This window comes from Microcaecilia unicolor, chromosome 11 (assembly GCF_901765095.1).
Source record: "Microcaecilia unicolor chromosome 11, aMicUni1.1, whole genome shotgun sequence".
Classification (NCBI taxonomy): Eukaryota; Metazoa; Chordata; class Amphibia; order Gymnophiona; family Siphonopidae; genus Microcaecilia; species Microcaecilia unicolor.
Genome location: NC_044041.1, coordinates 111084413 through 111105112, shown reverse-complemented (window position 1 = coordinate 111105112; position 20700 = coordinate 111084413). Strand labels below are relative to the sequence as shown.

The following is a 20700-nucleotide window of genomic DNA, read 5'->3' as shown; positions in this document are numbered from 1 at the left end:
GGGGACATGGGTGGGCAATGATTTCCAGTGGTAGACAGAGGGGAAAGAGATTAGGAAGGGACAGGGCAAGGAAGAGAATGTGGACAGGGGCCATAAGTAGTGATTGAGGTGTAACAGGTGTATGGGTAGTGACTGGGGTGTGAGGCAGATAGAGCAGAAAAGCCGGATTGGAGGCTTGGAATTGATGGACTGGAGAGTAGGTAAGTCAATGGCTGACAAGCTAGCAGGTGAGCTGGAACAAGCTGGTGCAGATGGACAGGAACGAGCAGGGAGAATTGATGGAACTGATGGACTGGAGAGCAGGTAAGTCAATGGCTGACAAGTTAGCAGGCAAGTAAGTCAATGGCTGACAAGCTAGCAGGCAGGCTGGAACACGCTGGTGCAGATGGACAGGAACGAACAGGGAGAAGCTGGATCAGGCGGGCCGGAACAAGCTGGATCAGGCGGGCTTCAACAACTGGAGCAGAGGGATTGGAACTAGCTGGTGCAGATGGACAGGAACGAGTAAGGAGAAGCTGGATCCGACGGACTGCGGCAAGCTGGAGCAGGTAGCTGATCAGGCGGGCTGGAACAGGTAAGCTGGTGCAGATGGACAGGAACGAGCAGGGAGAAGCTGGATCCGACGGACTGCGGCAAGCTGGAGTAGGTAGCTGAACAGACGGGCTGGAGCAAGCTGGTACAGATGGACTGGAACGAGCAGGGGGAAGCTGAGAGAGGCTGGATCCGACGGACTGCGGCAAGTTGGAGCAGGTAGCTGATCAGGCGGGCTGGAACAAGTTGGAGCAGATGACTGGAACAAGCAGGGATAAGCTGGATCCGACGGACTGGGACAAGCTGGAGCAGGTAGCCCACCACTTCAAATGGCTGACAGTTTGAACAGGAAACTGGTGGGTAATATTTTGTGTAGGTGGTGGTGGCACCAAGGAGGTTTAATGACAGGAGACAGCATGAGCCTATCTCGTCCATTATCTGGGCTGAAGGCAGTGGGTGGAGTTTGCAGCCATATTGGCCAGAAAAAAATAATTGCTATCGCTATTGAAAACAATAGCAAACTTGTGAGTTTTATTAAACCTCCTAGGTTTTGCATTCTGTTAGGAGGGGATGGGGCGGGGGAGATGTGGGTGGAAGGGGAGTTTTCAAGGGATCTATGAAGGGGAGGGTTGTATTCAAAATGTATTGTCAGTGGTCCAGAGCTTGCTTTGTTATTTGCAATGCTGTGATGTGGATTTCAGTGCTGCGCTGTATGTCTTTATTTTTTTTTATGGCGACAATAAAGATATTTCTATAGAAAAAGTAAAGGCATACAGCATAACATTGAAGTCCACAACACAGTATTTGCAAATAGCAAAGCAAGCTCTGGTGCACTGATGCATACATTTTGAATATACCACCCCCCCCCCTCCCTTTTACAGACCTCTCAAAAAGTTATGTCCAATAAAAAAAAGGTATCATCTCCCGAACCCCCCACCCCCATCCCCGACCCCCCAACAGAGAGAATGCAAAACCTAGGAGATTTAATGAAACCTTGTTATGTTTGCTATTGTTTTCTTGTTCTGGCCAATATGGTGGCTGCGGGGGAGAGACGGCTTCAACTTTTTGAAGTCATGCCGCTCCTGTCATTAATTCTCCTTGGATGGCACAAGTCGTCCCGTTCCCGCCCAGTTCCTCGCACTCCCGTCCCGCAACCGACAGGCAGCATCGGACCAAGCGCCTGCTGTAACCCTGGAAACCCAGGCGTGGCCTGAACCAGAAGGGGTGGAGTTCTCACTTGCAGACGTGCCGGAAGACTTTTTTTTTTTTTTTTTTTTGTAATGCTCCACGCCTGCGTACTGAGGAGAGACCCGGGAGGCTCGAGGCAGCAGGAGGCGTCCTTATAGCTAGAACCGCGTTAACATTGGTGAGTTTGAGAGGGGACGGTAGCTATGGGTGGGAGGGACGAGCTGCACAAGCTTCAAAGCTCGGCCTTGTTTATATTCTGTATTCTGCAGCTGTTATTTGCTTCTTTTATTAATATACACGTTCTTCATCTATTTTAATTCCGCGGTATAATGCTGGCTCTGTTTTTTTTCCCTCCAGAGTAGACCTGGTCCCTTGTGAAGGGTTATGGGGTTTGTTCGGAAAAGCTGGTGGCAGTAAGACTTTTTTTTAAATAGGTGTGTGTATCTCACAGTACTAATTTCAGGTAGTAGAGTTTACTGTGAACCAGTTTTTAAAAAATGGACAACATACGTTTCTGTGAGTTTTCTCTCTGAATTTGCTTCCTTAATCTTAGTATCTGAGAAATATGCCTCAGTCAGTACTGATTGTTCTAAAAAGTGCTTTTTGGTCTCTGGTTTCTCTTCTAATCAAATACATTGGCTGAAGTATTACTATGAGTGGAGGAGAGGCCTAGTGATTAGAGCACAGGGTCTTGACATCCAAAGGTGGCCAGTTCAATTCCCACTGCTGCTCCTTGTGATCTTCGGCAGGTCACTTAACCCTTCATTGCCTCAGGTACAAACTTAGATTGTGAGCCCTCTTGGGACAGAGAAATACCCAATTTACCTGAATGTAACTTACCTTGAGCTACTGCTGAAAAGGTAACTCTGAACTACTACTGAAAAAAGTGTTAGCAAAATCCAAATAAATAATGTTGGACTTTTTTTTGGGGGGGGGGGGGAGGGGGCTGGGATCTATGCGCACAGGAACAAGGTGGGGGAGGGGGTTGATGCTCTGCTATCTGTTAGAATTGTAAGAAAGCAGGAAGTGTAAATGTCCTGTAAAAATAAGCAAAACAATTGTAAATCAGATTATGGATGTCTTTTACACAAGCTACCTATCAGTTCCTGGTGCTGCTCACATTCTCACTTTAGCCTGAGTAGTTACTTAGCTTTTGGCGCTTTTCTCTTGTCTCTGACAGGCCTGCATATTCTTGAGGACCTTTTTTTCCCCCATGCTTTCTTAATGCCCCAATGCTAGTTTTTTGGGAGAATGTGGTGTCCCGTTCTTCAACTGATAGATACCTATGCTCCTTGAGTCTAAACTGCTGCTGGCCTTGTCAGAACAGATGGGAAAGGGGGCAAGAACAATTTTTGTAAAAGGACATCTGTATGGAATTGTCCTGTTGAAATAGATTTTTAAAAATAATTCCTCTACATAGGCACCTATGTCTCTCTTGTCTCTCTCTCTCTCTCTCTCTCTCTCTCTCTCTCTCTCTCTCTCTCTAAGAAACTCCAAGCCAGCCACAGTAGTGCACACATCTTGTTTATGTGTGAATTTATATTTGTTCCAGAGAAGGTGTAGAAATGTGTGTACTTGCATATTTTACAAAATATGCCTATACAATGACCCCCTACCCCAGAACATCTATGCATGAAGTATATGTGTATTGCAGACATGTTGTGAGCAACTGTGAATAAAAAATACTTGTGGACAATGCTTCATAAATATTTCCCATAGTGTCTCTGTATCATTTCAGTAAGAGGAAGGGGTAGATGGCGTAACATCTGTGCTTTTTTATTTCAAAGCTACTATGTAAGTGTAAAGGGGTAGGCAGCTGTGAACTTTTCTCTATCTCCAGTCTTGTGACTTAACTTTTTTTTTTTTTTTTATAGTAAGGTTTCCTAATCCCGGCTGCATGTGGTGTCTGCCGCAGATTGCTTTTACATTCTTCCAAGCTCTCATCCTCTGTAAACGGAGTGTTGTTGGACTATCTGCTTGCTGTCTGCTGGGGATGGAATACAGTTCAGTGTGAGAGAGCAGAAGTATCTGAAGAGTCAGATTGTTGGACGCTCTGGGTTCCTTTCCATTGTATCCCATGAGGACAAGCAGCACAGCACTAACGAGAAGCTGGGGAGCCGAGGAAACTAAGTATTTTGGCTCTGTCTTAGAAATTGTGCCAAGTCTGGCAATTTTCCTAAAGTCTGCAGCCCACTTATCCAGATTGGTGGTTGAGTTGGACAGCCATGGCAACAACTGTGCCACCGCTGCCACTGCTCCTGTGGCTTCAGGAGGTGGCTCTTCTTGTGTTGACTCGTGTGCGCAGAACGATCCTACAGACAGCCTTTATTCTTTGTGTTCTCATTCTTCTACTCTGGATCTCCATCTTTTTGTATGGCAGTTTCTATTACTCGTACATTCCCACTGTGAAGTACACCACTCCTGTCCATTACCACTTCAGGTCAGTCACATTTTTCCCATTGTATGGAGGTAGGGTCCCATATCCCCTAACTGTTCCCTCAGTCCTAGTCTTGCATTACCCATAGAAGAAGAGAGGGACCAGCACAGAGGATCTCTGGGGAGTGGAAGGGATTGTACAGCTGAGCAGTCGATTGTAGATGCTAATAATTTTTCTGCCATTGTGTTTCTATCTCGGCAGCCCCTATTTAAGACTGGGGAAGAGGATGGATTATAGGCAATGTAACTGGCCGGGCCACAGGGGCTGTGGCCTGACCAAATCTTTGCCCCATGTAGCATTCACAGCTGGGAAGTGAGGAAGACATGGTCTTATTGCTCATTCAAAATGGCTGTAAAGCAGATATTCAGTTGCACATGAGGGAAAAGTCTCAACTGCTATGGCTATATTTGCACATGAATGTTCATTGTATAGCACATAGAAAAAGTCATCATAGACTTGAAAAACCCTCTAGTATATACTCAAAAAATATTTTTTTAATTTTTTAAATCAATCTGTGTGTAGGTCTAATTAGACTTGAAACTCTGTGATCATATCAAAATAATATCAGAAAAATGACGATAACAAAAATAACATCACTTAGCTTATCACGAATCATGGAATGATGTCGTTCTAATAAGGCGGTGGATCCAAAAAAATATATATTATGAATGCATTGGTTCCTACGGTCCCGTTTCGTAAATCTTCATCAGGGAACCCGCTAATTCTTGCTCATTCCCCAGCCAGAAAGTTGATCTGCTGCTCATGGTGGGGTGGCCAGGAGGTAGTGGCTAGTATTAAGTGTGTTGCAGTATGGTTATAATTTTTCCTTTTTTTGGAATTTTCAGAACAGATTGTACTTCACTAGGGCCGGATCTCTGCTCCTTCCCAATGGCAAATGTTTCACTGATGAAGAATGGACGTGACAGGGTAAGCCCGGGTTATAGCTTTGCTTCAGTATTCCTCTCATACATACCATCGTGGCTGCTTATGTGCAGAGAGGGGTGAATATGTGCCACCTGAACTCACTTTTCCTGCACAAGTTCAGTTTATAATCTGTCTTTGACCATGACAATTGGTTTTAGTTTGCTTGGAAGGTTCCAAAGAGTACATTTGTTCCTTGTGACTCATCCCAGGGAATGAGTAGCAGTGATCCCACATCTACCTGGCTAATAAATAAGTTTCAGAAAGACAGGTCCATTAAAGTATCGTTTGTTTGTTTGTTTGCTTTTTAATCCAGTTGTTCTAACTTTGACTACATCCTAAAGCAACAAATTCCACGGCTTCATTGAGTGTTCACAGAAAATACTTTCTAGGATTAGTTGTGATATTTTAAAGAGTGTAATGGAGTGGAGTTGTTAAAAGATCCTAAGTTCCCCTTATCAAACATGAGGAAATGGAGGAGGATAGGGTGGAATTTAGCAATGCTATAGTGCCTGGTTGCAAGGATGGAAATAGCACCTTAAAAAGTATTGCAGTGTCCACCAGAATGGAAGTGGAAAAATGTGGAATATCTATAAAATGTGTGAGACTAGCATATCAAAATTAGTGGGCGAGTATCTTTCATTGTATTTAGCAACCCTTTGTAGGGTGGGTGCAAGACGATAGGGGATATATGTCAGGTTTGCTAAGGGTACATGTATTGATATTCATAGTGATGTTAGCTTTGTAAGGGAGGGTTTAAGGGGGTTAAGGTAGGTACAACTGGAAAATGAAGATATATGTGGTTGAGAGGCACTTATGAAGTTAGTGTTATGTTTCAGTAAACATTAAATGAAGAAAATCCTTTCCAGGATTCTTATTTCATGTTTACTTTGTTCGCATTATAGTTAGGACATCGTATATTAACATTACTTTAGTTTAGATCTTCCCATATCTTTTATGTCATTGTTACCATGTGGACCTGATAGTTGACTCCTGCCCACATACTGGGTATTGCTGCTTCAGTGACAGCCTTTCTCTGCCCAAGTCTGGTGAATTTCTAGATGTGAGGCAGAAGACTGCAGGGCAAATTCTGCTTGTCTTTTGCAGAAGAATGAGCTAGGAGGTGCTGGACTGAACGTAATGATGTAGAACACAGTTGTAAAAGGTCTGCTGTTTCCAGTTTAAAGAAATCTGTACAATGCAGATTATAAAAGCAGAAATCTAAAATACAGTGATGGAAGAGGACCCAGTATCTGGTTTGACATGTTTGAGCTCTGGCCCCTGTAAGTAAAGGTGACACAGATTTAGGGTTCATCTTTTTGACCTTTCCTTTGTAGGTCCTTATGTATGGACAGCCATACCGGATTTCCCTGGAGCTAGAGATGCCTGAATCTCCTGTGAATCAAGAACTGGGAATGTTCATGGTGTCCATCATGTGTTACACAAAAGGGGGGCAGGTCATATCTTCCTCTACCCGATCGGTGAGTACCAAGTTGTAATAAATGCCCAAGTTCTAATAATATCAGCTCATGTGAGACTGCTGGTACTTGGGTTCTTTTCATCCTGTAGGCCATGCTGCATTATCGGTCGCGTGCATTGCGCCTGATGGACACTTTCTTCTATGCTGGTCTTTTTTTGACTGGCTTTCTGGAGCAGAAGCAGATGGTCGAGGTAGAGCTGTACTCGGACTACAGGGAAGATTCGGTAGGAAATGTGCTTGTGGACTGTGCTTTAAGGGGAGGATTTAGTAGGGGACATGTCTTGCATGCACTATGGGGACATTGTTTTTATCCTTCCTTTGAGGGGACGTAAACTTAGCAGATGGCTTATGCTTTTGTGTATTTCCTTCTCCTTAACCTTAGAGTTAGCTATGCCAAGTTCTGTGGAAGTAGGTCCTTGGTGGGGATGGGCGGTATCAAACTCTTCCAACTTTCAAATTGATCAGTGCTTTGGCAAGGGGTATTGGGGTCAAAGTTGGAACCTCTTTTTTTTTTTTTTCTCCATAAGAAATGTTTGTTTTGGGGAGGGGATGGGGGGGTTGAAAAGGCTATCTAGAATGTCACTGGCACTTTGTGTACTAGTGTCTGGTCTGTTGCAGTGCAGCAGTCTGGGAGAACTTGTGCATATACTCCTTCCAGGACCGGCGTTGGGGCAGAAAGGGAGAGAGGCACCACTGGAAGAAGAGGCAATCATTTTTTAGACACAGCAAATACATAAGCATTCAACTTACGGCAAACATGTTTTCTGGATAGATAGCTAAAAGTTAGAAGCTGAAATAATGTTTTCCATAAAATATGGGTCTAGCCCAAAATTGAACAAATAACAAAGGCAAAAAGGGTTGAAAATTCTTGTCATCTATGGTTTGTAAAAGTGGAATTCCTATATATTGAATCTGGTTCATGAAAACTCTTAGCACTTTTTATGCTCGATTAAGACTGTCCTTGAGCAGGGACTAGGGTGATTCTGTTCAATGAACCTTCCTCCCTTGAGCTATATTGTGGAACAAAGAGGTTCTGTCCATTAGATCTTTTAGGGGAAGGAAGGCTACTGTGGTAGTACAGGGTCCCTCAACATTTCTGACCAGTTCGATTCTGTCCTTTCCAGGGCTGCTGATGGGATTGGGTTTATAAATTACTTTCATTTATACTTGCACGCTTATTTTTCAAGAAACTATGAATGCCCTAATTATTCTTTCCTTTCCTCTCAGTATGTGCCAACACTTGGAGCCCTGATTGAGATTCAGAGCAAACGAATCCAGATCTATGCAGCCCAGCTCAAAATTCATGCCCACTTCACTGGCTTACGGTAACCACCAAAGTGTAAGGGGGGGGGGGAAGAGTGGAAAGGGGGCACATCACTGGCTTACGGTAACCACCAAAGTGTAAGGGGGGGGGGGGGGAAGAGGGGAAAGGGGGCACATCACTAGCTTACAGTAAGCATCCTGGCGAGAGCTGGTAGCTGTCCTTTGAACCTGTATCTGTTTTTTTCTCTTTTAGGTACCTGCTGTATAACTTCCCTATTACCACAGCCATCATTGGGGTGGCCAGCAACTTCAGCTTCCTGAGTGTCATTGTTCTGTTCAGCTACCTGCAGTGGGTGTGGGGTAGCTTATGGTCCCGGGAGCACAGCCGCATGCGGGTGAGATACTGGACAGAGGCTACTTGCTGTAGGGTGCTGCTATTTTTCCTGGGTGTTTTCACAGTCTCTATACAACTGTTCATGCTCTCTTTGTATTTATCCGCACCTGTGTGTGTACCTGTGGGCTCTCTTTGTATGTGACTTGTGTATTCATGCTTGTGATATATTCTGTGCTTCTTTCTCTTTATATTGTTGCCTTGTCTCACTCTCTCAGGTGAATCTTCGGGAAGGAGGCAATGAGCCACTCAAACAAGGGGAGTCACAAAATGCCAGTGCAGGTGCGCTCTGGGATCGGCTGCATGTAGCTTGGCTATAAGTCCTGGTGTGGGAAAGGATAAGCTGAAAGGAAAGGTAGCTCAATGGAGAGAGTCGTATAGAACGCAGTAAAGCTGCAGACAGCACAGTAAAAAGCATGAGGATCTCTGTCCTGGATGTTTTCTCACGTGTAATTAAACTCTGGAATTTGTTGCCGGAGAATGTGGTAAAGGCAGTTAGCTTAGCGGAGTTTTAAGAAGGTTTGGACGGCTTCCTAAAGGAAAAGTCCATAGACCATTATTAAATTGGACTTGGGGGAAAATCCACTTTCTGGGATATGCAGTATAAAATGTGTTGTACTTTTTTGGGATCTTGCCAGGTATTTGTGACCTGGATTGGCCACTGTTGGAAACAGGATGTTGGGCTTGATGGACCTTTGGTCTACTACTACTACTATTTAGCATTTCTATAGCGCTACAAGGTGTATGCAGCGCTGCACAAGCATAGAAGAAAGACAGTCCCTGCTCAAAGAGCTTACAATCTAATAGACAAAAAATAGAGTAAGCAAATCAAATCAATTAATGTGTACAGGAAGGAGGAGATGAGGGTAGGTGGAGGCGAGTGGTTACGAGTCAAAAGCAATGTTAAAGAGGTGGGCTTTCAGTCTAGATTTAAAGGTGGCCAAGGATGGGGCAAGACGTAGGGGCTCAGGAAGTTTATTCCAGGCGTAGGGTGCAGCGAGACAGAAGGCGTGAAGTCTGGAGTTGGCAGTTGTGGAGAAGGGAACAGATGATAAGGATTTATCCATGGAGCGGAGTGGTCTATCCCAGTGTGGCAATACTTATGTACTTATTTATTGCTAGCTCTTATTTTTATTTTATTTTTTTTCCTTCTGCTTCCACAGCCAGCCTTCAACAAGTAGGCAAAGAGACTTTGGAAACAATCGGCACCGTCACTGGCTCTGGGCCCTCGGAGCCTAGCGAAGGTAGGTATGAGGCTGGTCCAGGGGTCTAGTATCTGTTCAGAATGAAGCCCCTGGTGCTAGAAACAACCTTCTCTCTGACCCCTTTACCTTGCCAAGTTTTTGTTTGCATCTCAGAAGCTGAGTAAAGATTTTTAATGCCATCTTCTTTTAGAAAATGAGGCCCAGGAAGAAGGTTCTCTCCTGTCAGCTGTGAACTTCAGTGGCGGCTCATCATTGGCAATAGATATGAAGACCTTTGTGCCACAGGATGTCAACACACCACAACCAATCATGCTGACAGAGGAAGAAGTGCTGCCTATATCAAATATTCCAGAAACAGAGTTGCGCCAAAGAGGGGTTGCACAAACCGTTCATAATTGAATGAATGGGACTGATGCTGGACCTATGTGTCATTCAAGATGCTGGCAGGACCTATGCTCTGTATCCTACATATGGGATAGAGATTGGCCTTGGCCTTGGAGCTGCTCACCAGTTCTTCTTTTCACTTTCTTGTTCCTTCCATTCTTTAACATAATAAAGGTCAATGAACTTTGCACAAACCTCAGCATGTGCTGAGCTGCTGTGACTGGCATTGGAGGGCTGCAGTTTGTGTTCAAATGATTGCTACTCTTCCCCCCCCCCCCCCCTTGTGTGTTCCCTTCTGCTCTTTGATGCTGTGCTCCATGGCCTGAGTAAGTTACGCTGTTTGTCTTAATTTTAAGGATCCTTGTTCTTAGAGATCACAGGTAAAAGCAGCCCTTATGAGTCCAAGAGGGATCTGGTTTTAATGTTGCATTTTGGAGTGTATGCTCAGGGCTGGCTCAATGAATAGTGGCACCCTGAGTGTCACCCTCTCTACACATGGGTCTGGCAACAGCAACATGACACATTGCTTTGGCCAGTCACTGGGTCTGCCCTCTGCCATGTCCTGCATTCTCTGATGCAATTTCTTGTGGGCGGGACAGAGCCAAAAGCTAGGGCCTGAACGAAGGCAGCCTGTCATGCTGTTGCTGGCAACCAACGTAAACTTTATAGGACAACGGGGGTGTGAAGGGGAGAGAGAGTGATTTTTTGGGGGGGGGGGGGGAGGGGGGGAGAGAGAGAAAAAAGACTTAACCTGCAGACCAATTGAGATATTTTGGTGCCCTTGGTTACTGGTGCACTGGGCAAAAGCCTCGCCTGGTCCAGTGGTTAAGCCAGCCCTGTGTATTCTAAATCTGTCTCCTGAGCTCTGCTCCTAGACTATACAGAAGGCAATCAAGGAACCAAGGGTCAACTTCCAGCCATCTTACAGGTTATGTTGCCCATCCTTTCTCCAGGTACAGATCCAGTTATTCTTGAGGGCCTCTGCTTAAGACAGCTGTTGACTTGGGTTAGGACATTTCTGAAAAAGGCAAAACTTTAGCTGCTTCAGGGGTCTCTAATTTGGATATGTTGTACATAGCAGTATCCGTGGAAGGGATGATACCAAAGATAGGACTTACCTAAACACTTTTGTCTGCTTGAATCTGGTTCTCTGGGTGGACCCATGTATCAATGTTTTAAAACAAACCTTAAAGTCAAGCTTGCTGGAGGAGTACTTTCTGGATTTGGTTACCTAATACTAATCTAACATCACACATGCTTTTTCACAAAGATTCCAAGAACGTTATAACAAACTTTACTGACATTTCAGTAAAGAAATTGTGGAAAGAAATTCTAGCTTTATTCTACAATTCTCAGTCTTATTTGCATTTCAGAAAGGTAACTACGTTATTTAGGAAATGTGTATTAAATAACATTCTTTATTTTAGCATTTGTTTTTTTAAAATGTTTTTCCTGGGTTATGTCCTAGCTTTTTCGTCAGCTGCTTAGAACTGCAGGTTATAGTGGCATATAAGAACATGTGTTATGTTACCTTCTGCAGGATTCTGTTTTGTAGAAAGGTCAGGATGTCATATCCCACTTGCAGAAAGGGTTGTTGGTATCTATTTAAAATGTTTGTTGTAATACCTAAACAGCAGAGGTGCTTTCTTGTCATCCTACTAAGCCAAGCCACACTTTTTTTTTTCCTATTTCTCCTCTGTCACCAGCTGCAGACAGAACTAGATAGGGTACTATTCCTTGTCATCAACTGCAGATGAATCCATTAACTGGTGGGTTGTATCCGCCTACCAGCAGGTGGAGATAGAGAACACTGAAAGCACATGGTGTTCCTGGACGCCCAGCCCCCTCTGCCTTTAGTATATCTCTATCTCACAGCAGGTGTGGACATCGCTTTCTCAGCTCCTGGATTTCTGCCTGGGGTGGCTCCTGTGCTTTGCCAGTAGAGTGTGTGGGGGGGGGGGGGGGGGAGGGGGGGTGTTGTGGCTGGTGATGCCCACTTTAAAGGCATACTTGGTTTTCCCTGTCCCTGCCTTACCCCATTCCCCCCTCCTCCCAGAGTTACTCTGTGGCTGCCTGCCTCTAACTTTCCTCACAGTAAAAAAAAAAAATATATATATATATATGGCTTTCTCCAGAGCTCCTGGTTCGGTGCAGCTTGAGTGAGGCTCGTTTGACTCGGTCTCCTGAGGTGAGAGTGGTGCCCAGCTCCTCCGGGGAGGTTCCCACTGACAGCGCTCTGTGTGGGGTAAGTTTTGGCGCAAAGGCGCCATTTTGTTTTCTGTATTTGATGGCTGCTGAAGGGGTTAAGCGCTGCTCCACCTGTGGGAAATGCAGATCAGCAGCGGGGCTTTGCAGCACATGCTGCCTAGATGCTAATGCTGGCACGAGCATGGTGGGCAGTGATTTTTCCCGCCTGACAGAGTTGGCAGCGGGCGCCATCTTGGAGGCGCCATGTGACATGGCCCTCTCAGTTGCGGATGGGTCTGAGTACAGGGGGACGCCTCGTTTCGAGGTTTCTAGAGGAGCTATTGCCTCCACTTCACTCAATGTGGGGGCGGATGTACAGGGTGAGTTTTTCTCCCTTGAATTTGTGCTGCTGATGCATAAGGCTTTCATGTTAAAAAGAGCACTGCCTCTGAGGCTCCTGACAATTCCTTTTGGACTGTCTGGGTTGCCTCCAGTTGTTGATAACCCAGCGTCTGCTGGAGACTATTTCTTCCCCCTGAGCTTTTGGCTGACGCTAAGCATAGACAAGTGAATACCCCAACTGAGGGGGACTCTTCACTCTGTTCTCCCCCGTGGTCTAGTTTCGGGGAGTCTGAGGAGTCTGGCAGGCCCTCACGGACTGATGATCCAGACGAGGGTGGCTGCTTGCCACAGGAGTTGGATGACCCTAAAGCGGTTCGGATTTTCCACTGCGACAAGCTGTCAGCTCTCATTTCTGATGCCTTACAGGCCCTTTGTATTGATCAGCCTGATGAGGGTGCTGCAGCTTCTATTAATCCTAGGATGGCTAGTATTAAGAAGCCTTCTTGGGCTTTTCCCGTGCATGCTTCCATCTAAGAGCTTATTTCAGCGCAGTGGGCTGACCCTGATGGTCCCTTGAAGGTGACCAGGGCTATGTCTCACCTTTACCCTTTGAGTGAAAGTCAGTTGGCCCTCTTTAGGATGCCAAAAGTGGATGCGTTAGTCACGGCTGTGACTAAAAAGACTACTCTCCCTGTGGAGGGAGGGGTCGCTTTGAAAGTTATGCAGGACCGGCGGCTGGAATCCGTGCTGAAGCGGTCCTTTGAAATCTTGGGCCTTTCCTTACGGGCGGCTATTTGCAGTTCCTATGCAGCCTGGGCCTGCCTTTCCTCGTTGCAGCAGGCGGTTCAGAGGCCCGCAGATGGAGCAGGTTGGCCAGCGTATGGCCTGCCCTGTCATTTTTGGCTGATGCCCTTTATGATCTGGTCAGAGCTTTGGCTAAGCAGATGTTGGTGGCGGTTGCTGGCCGCCGCTTTTTTTGGCTCCGGCATTGGGTGGCTGACATGGCCTCTAAACAAAGGCTGGTGAGGTTACCCTTTCGGGGCCTTCTTTTATTTGGGTAAGATTTGAAGAAGATTGTTAAGGACCTAGGGTACTCTAAGTCCCAACGGTTGCCTGAGGGTAGGCCGAGGCCTTCTTTCAAAAGTCCTTCTTTTCTCTCCTCTTCCCGGCCATGTTTTGGCGAAGTTCGCAGGTATCGACCAGGGCGCTCTGCGGAGTTTGGTCAACGTACCCGTTTCTAGCAGAGGAACTCCTTTTGTTCGGATAAACGCGCTGCGGCGTCCGGGCAACGTCCAGGAGTTCAGGGGCCTCCTCCACAATGATGGGGCGCCGGCCCACTCGTCGGTTCCCGCAGTAGGGGGTCATCTCTCCCTCTTTCTCGAGGAGTGGACCAAGATTACTTCGGATCAGTGGGTCCTGGACCTGATCAGAGAAGGTTACCGACTAGAATTCGCTGCCCTGGTGGGAGACGCATTTTTGGAGTCCCGATGCAGCACTGCCGTCAAGCGGGCGGCGGTAAACAAGACCTTGCAGGTGTTGCAGAAGCTCTGAGCGGTGGTTCCGGTTCCTTCCGCTGAACGCAGCTGTGGTGTCTCGAAAAGGCAGCTCGTTCGGACCTATCCTTGACTTACGCAGAGTCAACGAGGCCTTAGAACTGCGACACTTCCGCATGGAAACCCTGCACTCCGTCATTGTGGCGGTACAGCCAGGAGAGTTTCTCACGTCTCTGGACCTCAAGGAAGGGTATTTGCATATTCCCATCTGGCCGCCACATCATCCGGTTTGTGGTATTGAGCCAATATTCCCAGTTTCATGCCTAGCCTTTCGGCCTGGCAACTGCCCCTCGGATTTTTTCCAAGGTGATGGTAGTGGTGGCTACCTTTCTCCGGTGAGAAGGTATCAGAGTTCACCCTTATCTCGACGGCTGGCTCATCAGAGCGGAGTCAGCAGACGAAAGCCGACTTGCCACAGCCAGAGTTGTTACAGTTCTGCTGACTCTGGGCTGGGTAGTCAGTATGGCCAAAAGTCACCTGGCCCCCTCTCAGTCTCTCAAGTATTTGGGGATGCGGTTCAACACGGCTTCAGGGTTCGTTTTTCTTCCCCACAACAGGCATCTCTAGCTTCAGGTCCGCCTGCTCCTGCGGATGCCTCGCCCTCAAGCTTGGGACTTTGTTCAGCTCCTGGGATCGACGACGGCCACCATAGAGGTGGTTCCCTGGGCGAGAGCTCACATGAGGCCGCTGCAGCTTGCTCTGCTTCAGCATGGTCTCTGATTTCCCAGGAATACCAACACAGACTAAGGTGGCTTCCTGCGGCCCTGCGCAGTATGGATTGGTGGTTTGCCGACTGCATGCTGCGGCCGGGGATGCCACTGGCTCTTCCTTTTTGGTGTCTGGTGATAATGGATGCCAGCTTTTCGGGCTGGGGAGCTCATTGCCGGGGACGCTATGCTCAGGGTCTGTGGTCCACCACGGAAGCAGGATGGTCCATCAATCGCTTGGAACTGAGCGTTATTCCAGGCTCTTCTTGCCTTCCACGGGACGCTGAAGGGTCTTCCTATCCGAGTTCTGTCGGACAACACGACAGCAGTGGCCTACATCAATCGTCAGGGCGGCACTCAGTGCAGGGTCCTGGCTGCGGAGGCGTCTCAGATCTGCGACTGGGACGAGCGCCACCTAGAGCTGCTGTCCGTGGCTCACATAGCCGGTCAGAGCAACGTACAAGCCGATTTCCTCAGCAGATATCAAATCGACCCGACGGAATGGGAACTGGCAGCAGAAGTTTTTCTTCAAATTTGTGCCAAATGGGGGACTTCAGGCTTGGACCTCATGGCGTCAAGCGTAAACACCAAAGTCCCTCGCTTTTTCAGCAGAAGGAGAGAACCTCGCTCGGCAGGGTTGGATGCCCTGGCTCAACCTTGGCCCTCGGGCCTCCTGTTTGTGTTCCCTCCTTGGCCCTTGATAGGGCGAGTACTACTTCGGATTCGCCTGCACCGAGGATTGGTGATTCTCATCGTCCCGGATTGGCCAAGGCGTCCGTGGTACGTGGATCTCCAGCGGATGCTGGTGGACGCGCCTCTTCTTTTGCCTCGGGTTCCGAACTTGTTAGTTCAGGGTCCAGTGATTATGGAAGACCCTTGCCGCTTTGGTCTTACGGCCTGGCTCTTGAGAGAGCGCAATTGAGGGACAAGGGCTATTCTAATAAGGTTTTTGCCACGCTCTTGCAGGCTCACACGCGGTCTACCTCTGCGACTTATGCTCGGATTGGGCGCACTTTTGAGGCGTGGTGTGCTCCAAAGTCTATCTCACCGACTCTGGTGGCAGTCACGCTTTTGCTGGACGGGCTACAAAAGGGCCTGGCCTACAATTCCCTTCGAGTTCAAGTGGCAGCGTTAGCCTGCTTCCGGGGGAAAGTCTCTGGCTTGTCCCTTGCTGCGCATCCGGATGTTGTCCGATTTCTCAGAGGGGTGCTTCGTCTCCGTTCTCCTTTGCGGTCGCCCTGTCCGGCTTGGAACCTGGAGCTCGTGTTAAAGGCGCTCCAGCGATCTCCGTTTGAGCCTCTTAAACGGGCTTCTGAGAAGGATGTGACTCAAGACAGTTTTTTTTAGTGGTAATGACGTCGGCAAGAAGAGTGTCTGAGCTTCAGGTTCTTTCCTGTCGGGATCCTTTTCTACAGTTTTCAGAAGCCGTGGTAACTGTTTGTATGGTGCCTTCCTTTCTGTCTAAGGTGGTTTCAGCTTTTCTCCTGAACCAGCCCATTTTTCTTCCTTCCTTTTGTAAGGAGGAGTTTCCGGACTCCTTTGGGCAATTGTGCCTTTTGGATGGCCGCAGGGCTCTGTGCCAGTAGCTGCAGATGTCAAATGAGTTTAGGAATTCTGATCACTTATTTGTTCTGTTGGCAGGTCCCCGACGGGGGTTTCCAGCATTGAAGGCCACTATAGCCCTCTGGCTTAAGGAACTCATTTTTTTCTGCTAATCTGCTTTCAGCCTGAAGCGTTTAAAGCGCACTCTAAGAGGGCAATGTCCTCTTCATGGGCTGAAACGGGTGGCTTTTCTCTTTAAGAGATCTGTCATGTGGCTATCTGGGCTTCTCAGCTCTCGTTTGTGCGGTATTACAGGCTGGATGTGGCAGCGCGGCAGGATGTGCATTTTAGAGCGCAAGTGCTTGCTCGCAGAGTTGCCTATTCCCACCCTACTTAGGGAATGCTTTGGTACATCCCATCAGTTAATGGATTCATCTGTTGTTGATGACAAGGAAGGGAAAATTAGGTTCTTACCTTGATAATTTTCTTTCCTTTAGTCACAGCAGATGAATTCATGATCCTTCCCTGTCTGACTTTTTAGTTTTTGTACAGATGTTGCATACAAACATTGTGTCTCATTAGGAGTACTTGAAGCCAAGCTATCAGAGTTACTACATGCTGCTTTTATTGCAGGAGGTTGATAACGTCCCTCCATTGTTTGGTTTTTGCTCTGGTTCAGGGACGGTTGTTCTCTGTGAGGAAAGTTTGTTATGTTGCCTTTCTTATTCACTCTGCTTTGGAAATTTCATATACTGAAGGCAGAGGAGGCTGGGCATCCAGGAACACTATGTGCTTTCAGTGTTCTCTACACCTGCTGGTAGGCGGATACAACCCATCAGTTAATGGATTCATCTGCTGTGACTAAAGGAAAGAAAATTAGCAAGGTAAGAACCTAATTTTCCCTTCAGCCTCAGCTCTTCAGTCTTCTGCAGTTACCAACTGTATAGTCTCTACAACTTACCAACTGTAGGGAAGTTGTTTTGGGAGCGTTGCTCCTTCCTGGTTGTGCAGGGAGTCACCTGCCCTTTGACTGGCATCAGTGCTGGGTGCTGATAAACAGAGGAGTCTGGGTCCCTTGTCTTTGTCTGTTCTTGTGATGTGAAAAAGGCTTAACGTAAAGGATAGTGGGGCAGATTAGGCTTGGTTACAGTCTGTAGTAGAGAGTTGCACAGGGACAGAAATCTTACTCGTTCCTACCCATCCTTGCAGGAATTTAACCTGTCCCCATCCAGTCCCGCAAAATTTTTAAGGTACAGTGAGAGCCGACTGGAATTTTTAAAATCAGGCTCTGTGTTTGAGCCGCAGCACTGCAGGCAAGGAAGGAACTGAAATTGGAACACTTAAGACTTGTCTCTCAGTCACTGGCACCGTGTGTTAAGAGGTCACCACATGCACCTGCCAGTAGGTCAGCAGATAAATAGAAAATGGAACGGTTCATCCAGTCTGCCCAGTAGTCACACTCATTATCAATTCACGATTAAATCAACAATGAATGTGATGTTTCTGGGACATAGACCATAAAAGTCTGCCTGGCTCTATCCTTACGTTCCAACTGCTGGAGTTGCCCTTGAAGCCCACTCCAGCCTATTCATTTTCTCATTTGCAGGGGACAGCACTGTCCTCGTGTTCCAGCCACTAAAATTGCGGTCTAAGCCCTTTCCTGCCAATCCTAAACCAGATTTCCATATATGAGACATAGACCGTCGAAGTCTGCCTGGTATCTACCCTAGTTCATCACAGCCCAAGTTGCCATCTATGAGTCACTCGACATCCATTTTCTAATTAGAGATCCTCTGTGTTTTCATCCCATGCCTTTTTGAATTTTGTCACCCACTTGTGTCTCTACCACCTCCTTAATGGAGACTTTCCACATCTGTGCTGTTAAAGCGAGGGGGAGGAAGAGACAGCACTCAAAGAACTTGGTACTCGGTAGGTGAGAGGCTGGCACAAGTGAAGCATACACTTCCATGGGAACCCCACAGGAATTGCTTCTGTCCTCACGGGAACCCCACAAGAACTGCTGTCCCCATGGGATTCCAGCAGAACTGCTTTTGTCCCTGCAGGAATCCTGCGAACTCCGTTCCCGTGCAGGGCTCTAGTCTGTAGTTTGGAGCTGTGCAAACGTTCTTGGGCTATCAGACCAATTGGTGGTTCACTGTGAGCAAAAAGGTATATATAAGTGGATATGACATAAGGGCTCAGCCTGATATTGAATATTAAAAGGTTTGAAACTGGTAGCTGTGCTGCAGCTAGAGGTTTGATTACCACCTTGGGATAGAGTTTCTTGGAACTTTCTCAGAACCTTGCCTTTCTGTGAATAAGGAGGTGTCACTTGGACTGTGGTAAAACTCCCAGAGGCATAGGTGCTGACTCTGTGGGTGCTCGAGCACCCCCAATATTTTAGCCCGCCATCGGTTCCGGTTCCAACCCCTGTTGAGCAGCGGCAGGAACAAGCACCGCACTGAACCGCTGCCGCCACTTCTACCCACAGCCAGCATAAGAAGAAAAAGAAGCATGGGGCCGCAGCAACCTTCAGGCATGCGCTGTCGGCTCTGCCGTCCTCTGCCCCCGCTGACATCAATTTCCCATTCCGTGGGCAGAGGACCGGCAGAGCCGACAGCGCATGCCTGAAGGCTGCTGTGGCCCTGCGCTTCTTTTTGTTCTTGTGTCAGCGCTGCTGAGAGGCCCGGAGGGAGAGAACATGGCTGGAAACAGTAAGGGGACACTGGAGGAGAGAGAGAGTGGAAAAGTGCAGGGGAGAGAGACATGGAAAAGAGATGGGGAGAGAAAGGGGTCATGGAAAAGAGTAGGGGAGAGCTAGGGAGAGAAAGAGGGGACATGAAAAAGAGCAAGGGAGAACCAGGGACATGGAAAAGAGCAGGGGAGAGTGAGAGAGAGATGGGGAGAGAAAGAGGGGACATGGAAAAGAGCAGGGGAGAGCCAGAGAGAAGATGCTGGATGGAAAAGGGGTACACAGAGAGAGAGATGAGTGGAAAGATGGGGAGAGAAGCTGCTGGGGAGAAACTGGGGGAGACCCTAGCTGTATGAATGCTGAATGAAAGGAGGGAGAAAGAGGGAAAATGCTGGAAGGAGGGGGCAGAAAAAGGGAAGACGCTGGATGGAAGGGTAGGGAGTGTAAGAGGAAAGACACTGGAAGGATGGGGAGAGAAAGGACATGCTGAATGGAAAAGGGTCAAGAGAGAGAGAACTGTCTAGAAGGAAAGGGAGATAGAGGGAGACAATGGATGGAAGGATTGGGAGAGGGTAATGGGTGGAAGGATAGAGAGAAAGAAAGGGATGACAGTGGATGGAAGGGTAGGAGAGAAAGGGAAGGTGCTGGACATGGATGGAGGGGATGGAAGAGAGGAGAAATGTTGGACAGGGATGGAGGGGAGGGAAGTAGATGCACATGAATGGAGGGGAGTGAGGAGAAATGCTGGATATGGATGGAGGGGGAACTGCTGAATTTAAGAGCTGTAGCGGAACACTGAAGGATAGGGACAGGGCTACAGATTGTAGACAGGACGCATAAGGACACAGGAGGTTGGTGGACATGGTGAGAGAAAAAATATCAGATAGAAAGAAGACTGCATAAAACAGAAGACACTGGGACCAAAGCGAATAGAAAAACTAAATGCTCAGACAACAAAGGTAGAAAACAGTATTTTATTCAGAATATGCCAGCTTTTGGAAATGTGCATCTGTGATATTTTGCATTTAAGTTTTAATTTCTCTAGTATTGCTGCATGCTGAGTCTGACTTCTTGAGGTAACTTTCCAGTTCAGTATTTTGCCTTCATATGAGATGTATATGAAACTGGCAGAGATCCACAATGGGTCGAGAAAGACTGACAGCTTCATGTTTACTGAACATTGAAAGAGGTTAGTGCTCTTTAGCTTGGAAAAGAGACAGCTGAAGGGGGGATATGATTGATGTCTACAAAATCCCTGAGTGGAGTAGAATGGGTAAAAGTGAATCAATTTTTCACTCTTTCAAAAAGTACAAAGACCAGGGGACACTCAATTAAATTACATGGAAAGACTTTCAAAACAAGTGGGAGAAAATATTTTTCACTCAAAGAATAGTTAAGCTCTGGAACTCGCTGCTGGAAGATATGGTAACAGCGGTTAGCATATCTGAGTTTAAAAAAAGGTTTGGACAAGTTCCTGGAGGAAAAGTCCATAGTCTGTTATTGAAATGGATATGGGGAAAGCCACTGCTTGCCCTGGGATGGGTAGAATGGAATGTTACTACTAATTTGGTTTCTGCCAGGTACTTGTGATCTGGATTGGCCACTAGTGGAAACGGGATACTGGGCTAGACCATTGGTACATAAGTATTGCCATACTGGGACAGACCAAAGGTCCATCAAGCCCAGCATCCTGTTTCCAACAGTGGCCAATCCAGGTCACATATACCTGGCAAGATCCCAAAAAAGTACAAAACATTTTAAGCTGCTTATCCCGGAAATAGTGGATTTTCCCCAAGTCCAATTTAATAATGGTCTATGGACTTTTCCTTTAGGAAGCCGTCCAAACCTTTTTTAAACTCTGCTAAGTTAACCGCCTT

At 47.1% G+C, this 20700-nt stretch overlaps 1 protein-coding gene across 3 annotated transcripts; it reads left to right on the top strand.

The window, feature by feature from the left end:
* Positions 1-1833: 1833 nt before the first annotated feature.
* On the top strand, positions 1834-10484 carry BSCL2 (BSCL2 lipid droplet biogenesis associated, seipin). Of its 3 annotated transcripts, none has more exons than XM_030219523.1 (10): positions 1834-1897; positions 3594-4159; positions 5002-5083; positions 6415-6558; positions 6647-6781; positions 7785-7882; positions 8074-8215; positions 8430-8488; positions 9361-9455; positions 9607-10484. In XM_030219523.1, the coding sequence occupies exons 2-10, from the start codon at positions 3945-3947 to the stop codon at positions 9813-9815; spliced, it is 1179 nt and encodes a 392-aa protein (XP_030075383.1). In that variant the 5' UTR covers positions 1834-1897; positions 3594-3944; the 3' UTR covers positions 9816-10484. The 3 variants fall into 3 exon arrangements, with proteins under 3 accessions (XP_030075383.1, XP_030075384.1, XP_030075385.1); XM_030219524.1 differs by lacking the exon at positions 1834-1897 and adding an exon at positions 1922-2132; XM_030219525.1 differs by lacking the exon at positions 1834-1897 and adding an exon at positions 1922-2153 and having other exon boundaries at positions 8430-8493; positions 9375-9455.
* Positions 10485-20700: the final 10216 nt, after the last annotated feature.

What these genes read in the sequence shown, in the direction of transcription:
- BSCL2 (XM_030219523.1), top strand. Translation starts at nt 3,945, where the DNA reads ATGGCAACAACTGTGCCACCGCTGCCACTGCTCCTGTGGCTTCAGGAG. An exon ending in TGAAGAATGGACGTGACAGG is followed by an intron (nt 5,084 to 6,414) that starts GTAAGCCCGGGT and finishes TTTCCTTTGTAG; the next exon opens with GTCCTTATGTATGGACAGCC. An exon ending in GGGAGCACAGCCGCATGCGG is followed by an intron (nt 8,216 to 8,429) that starts GTGAGATACTGG and finishes TCACTCTCTCAG; the next exon opens with GTGAATCTTCGGGAAGGAGG.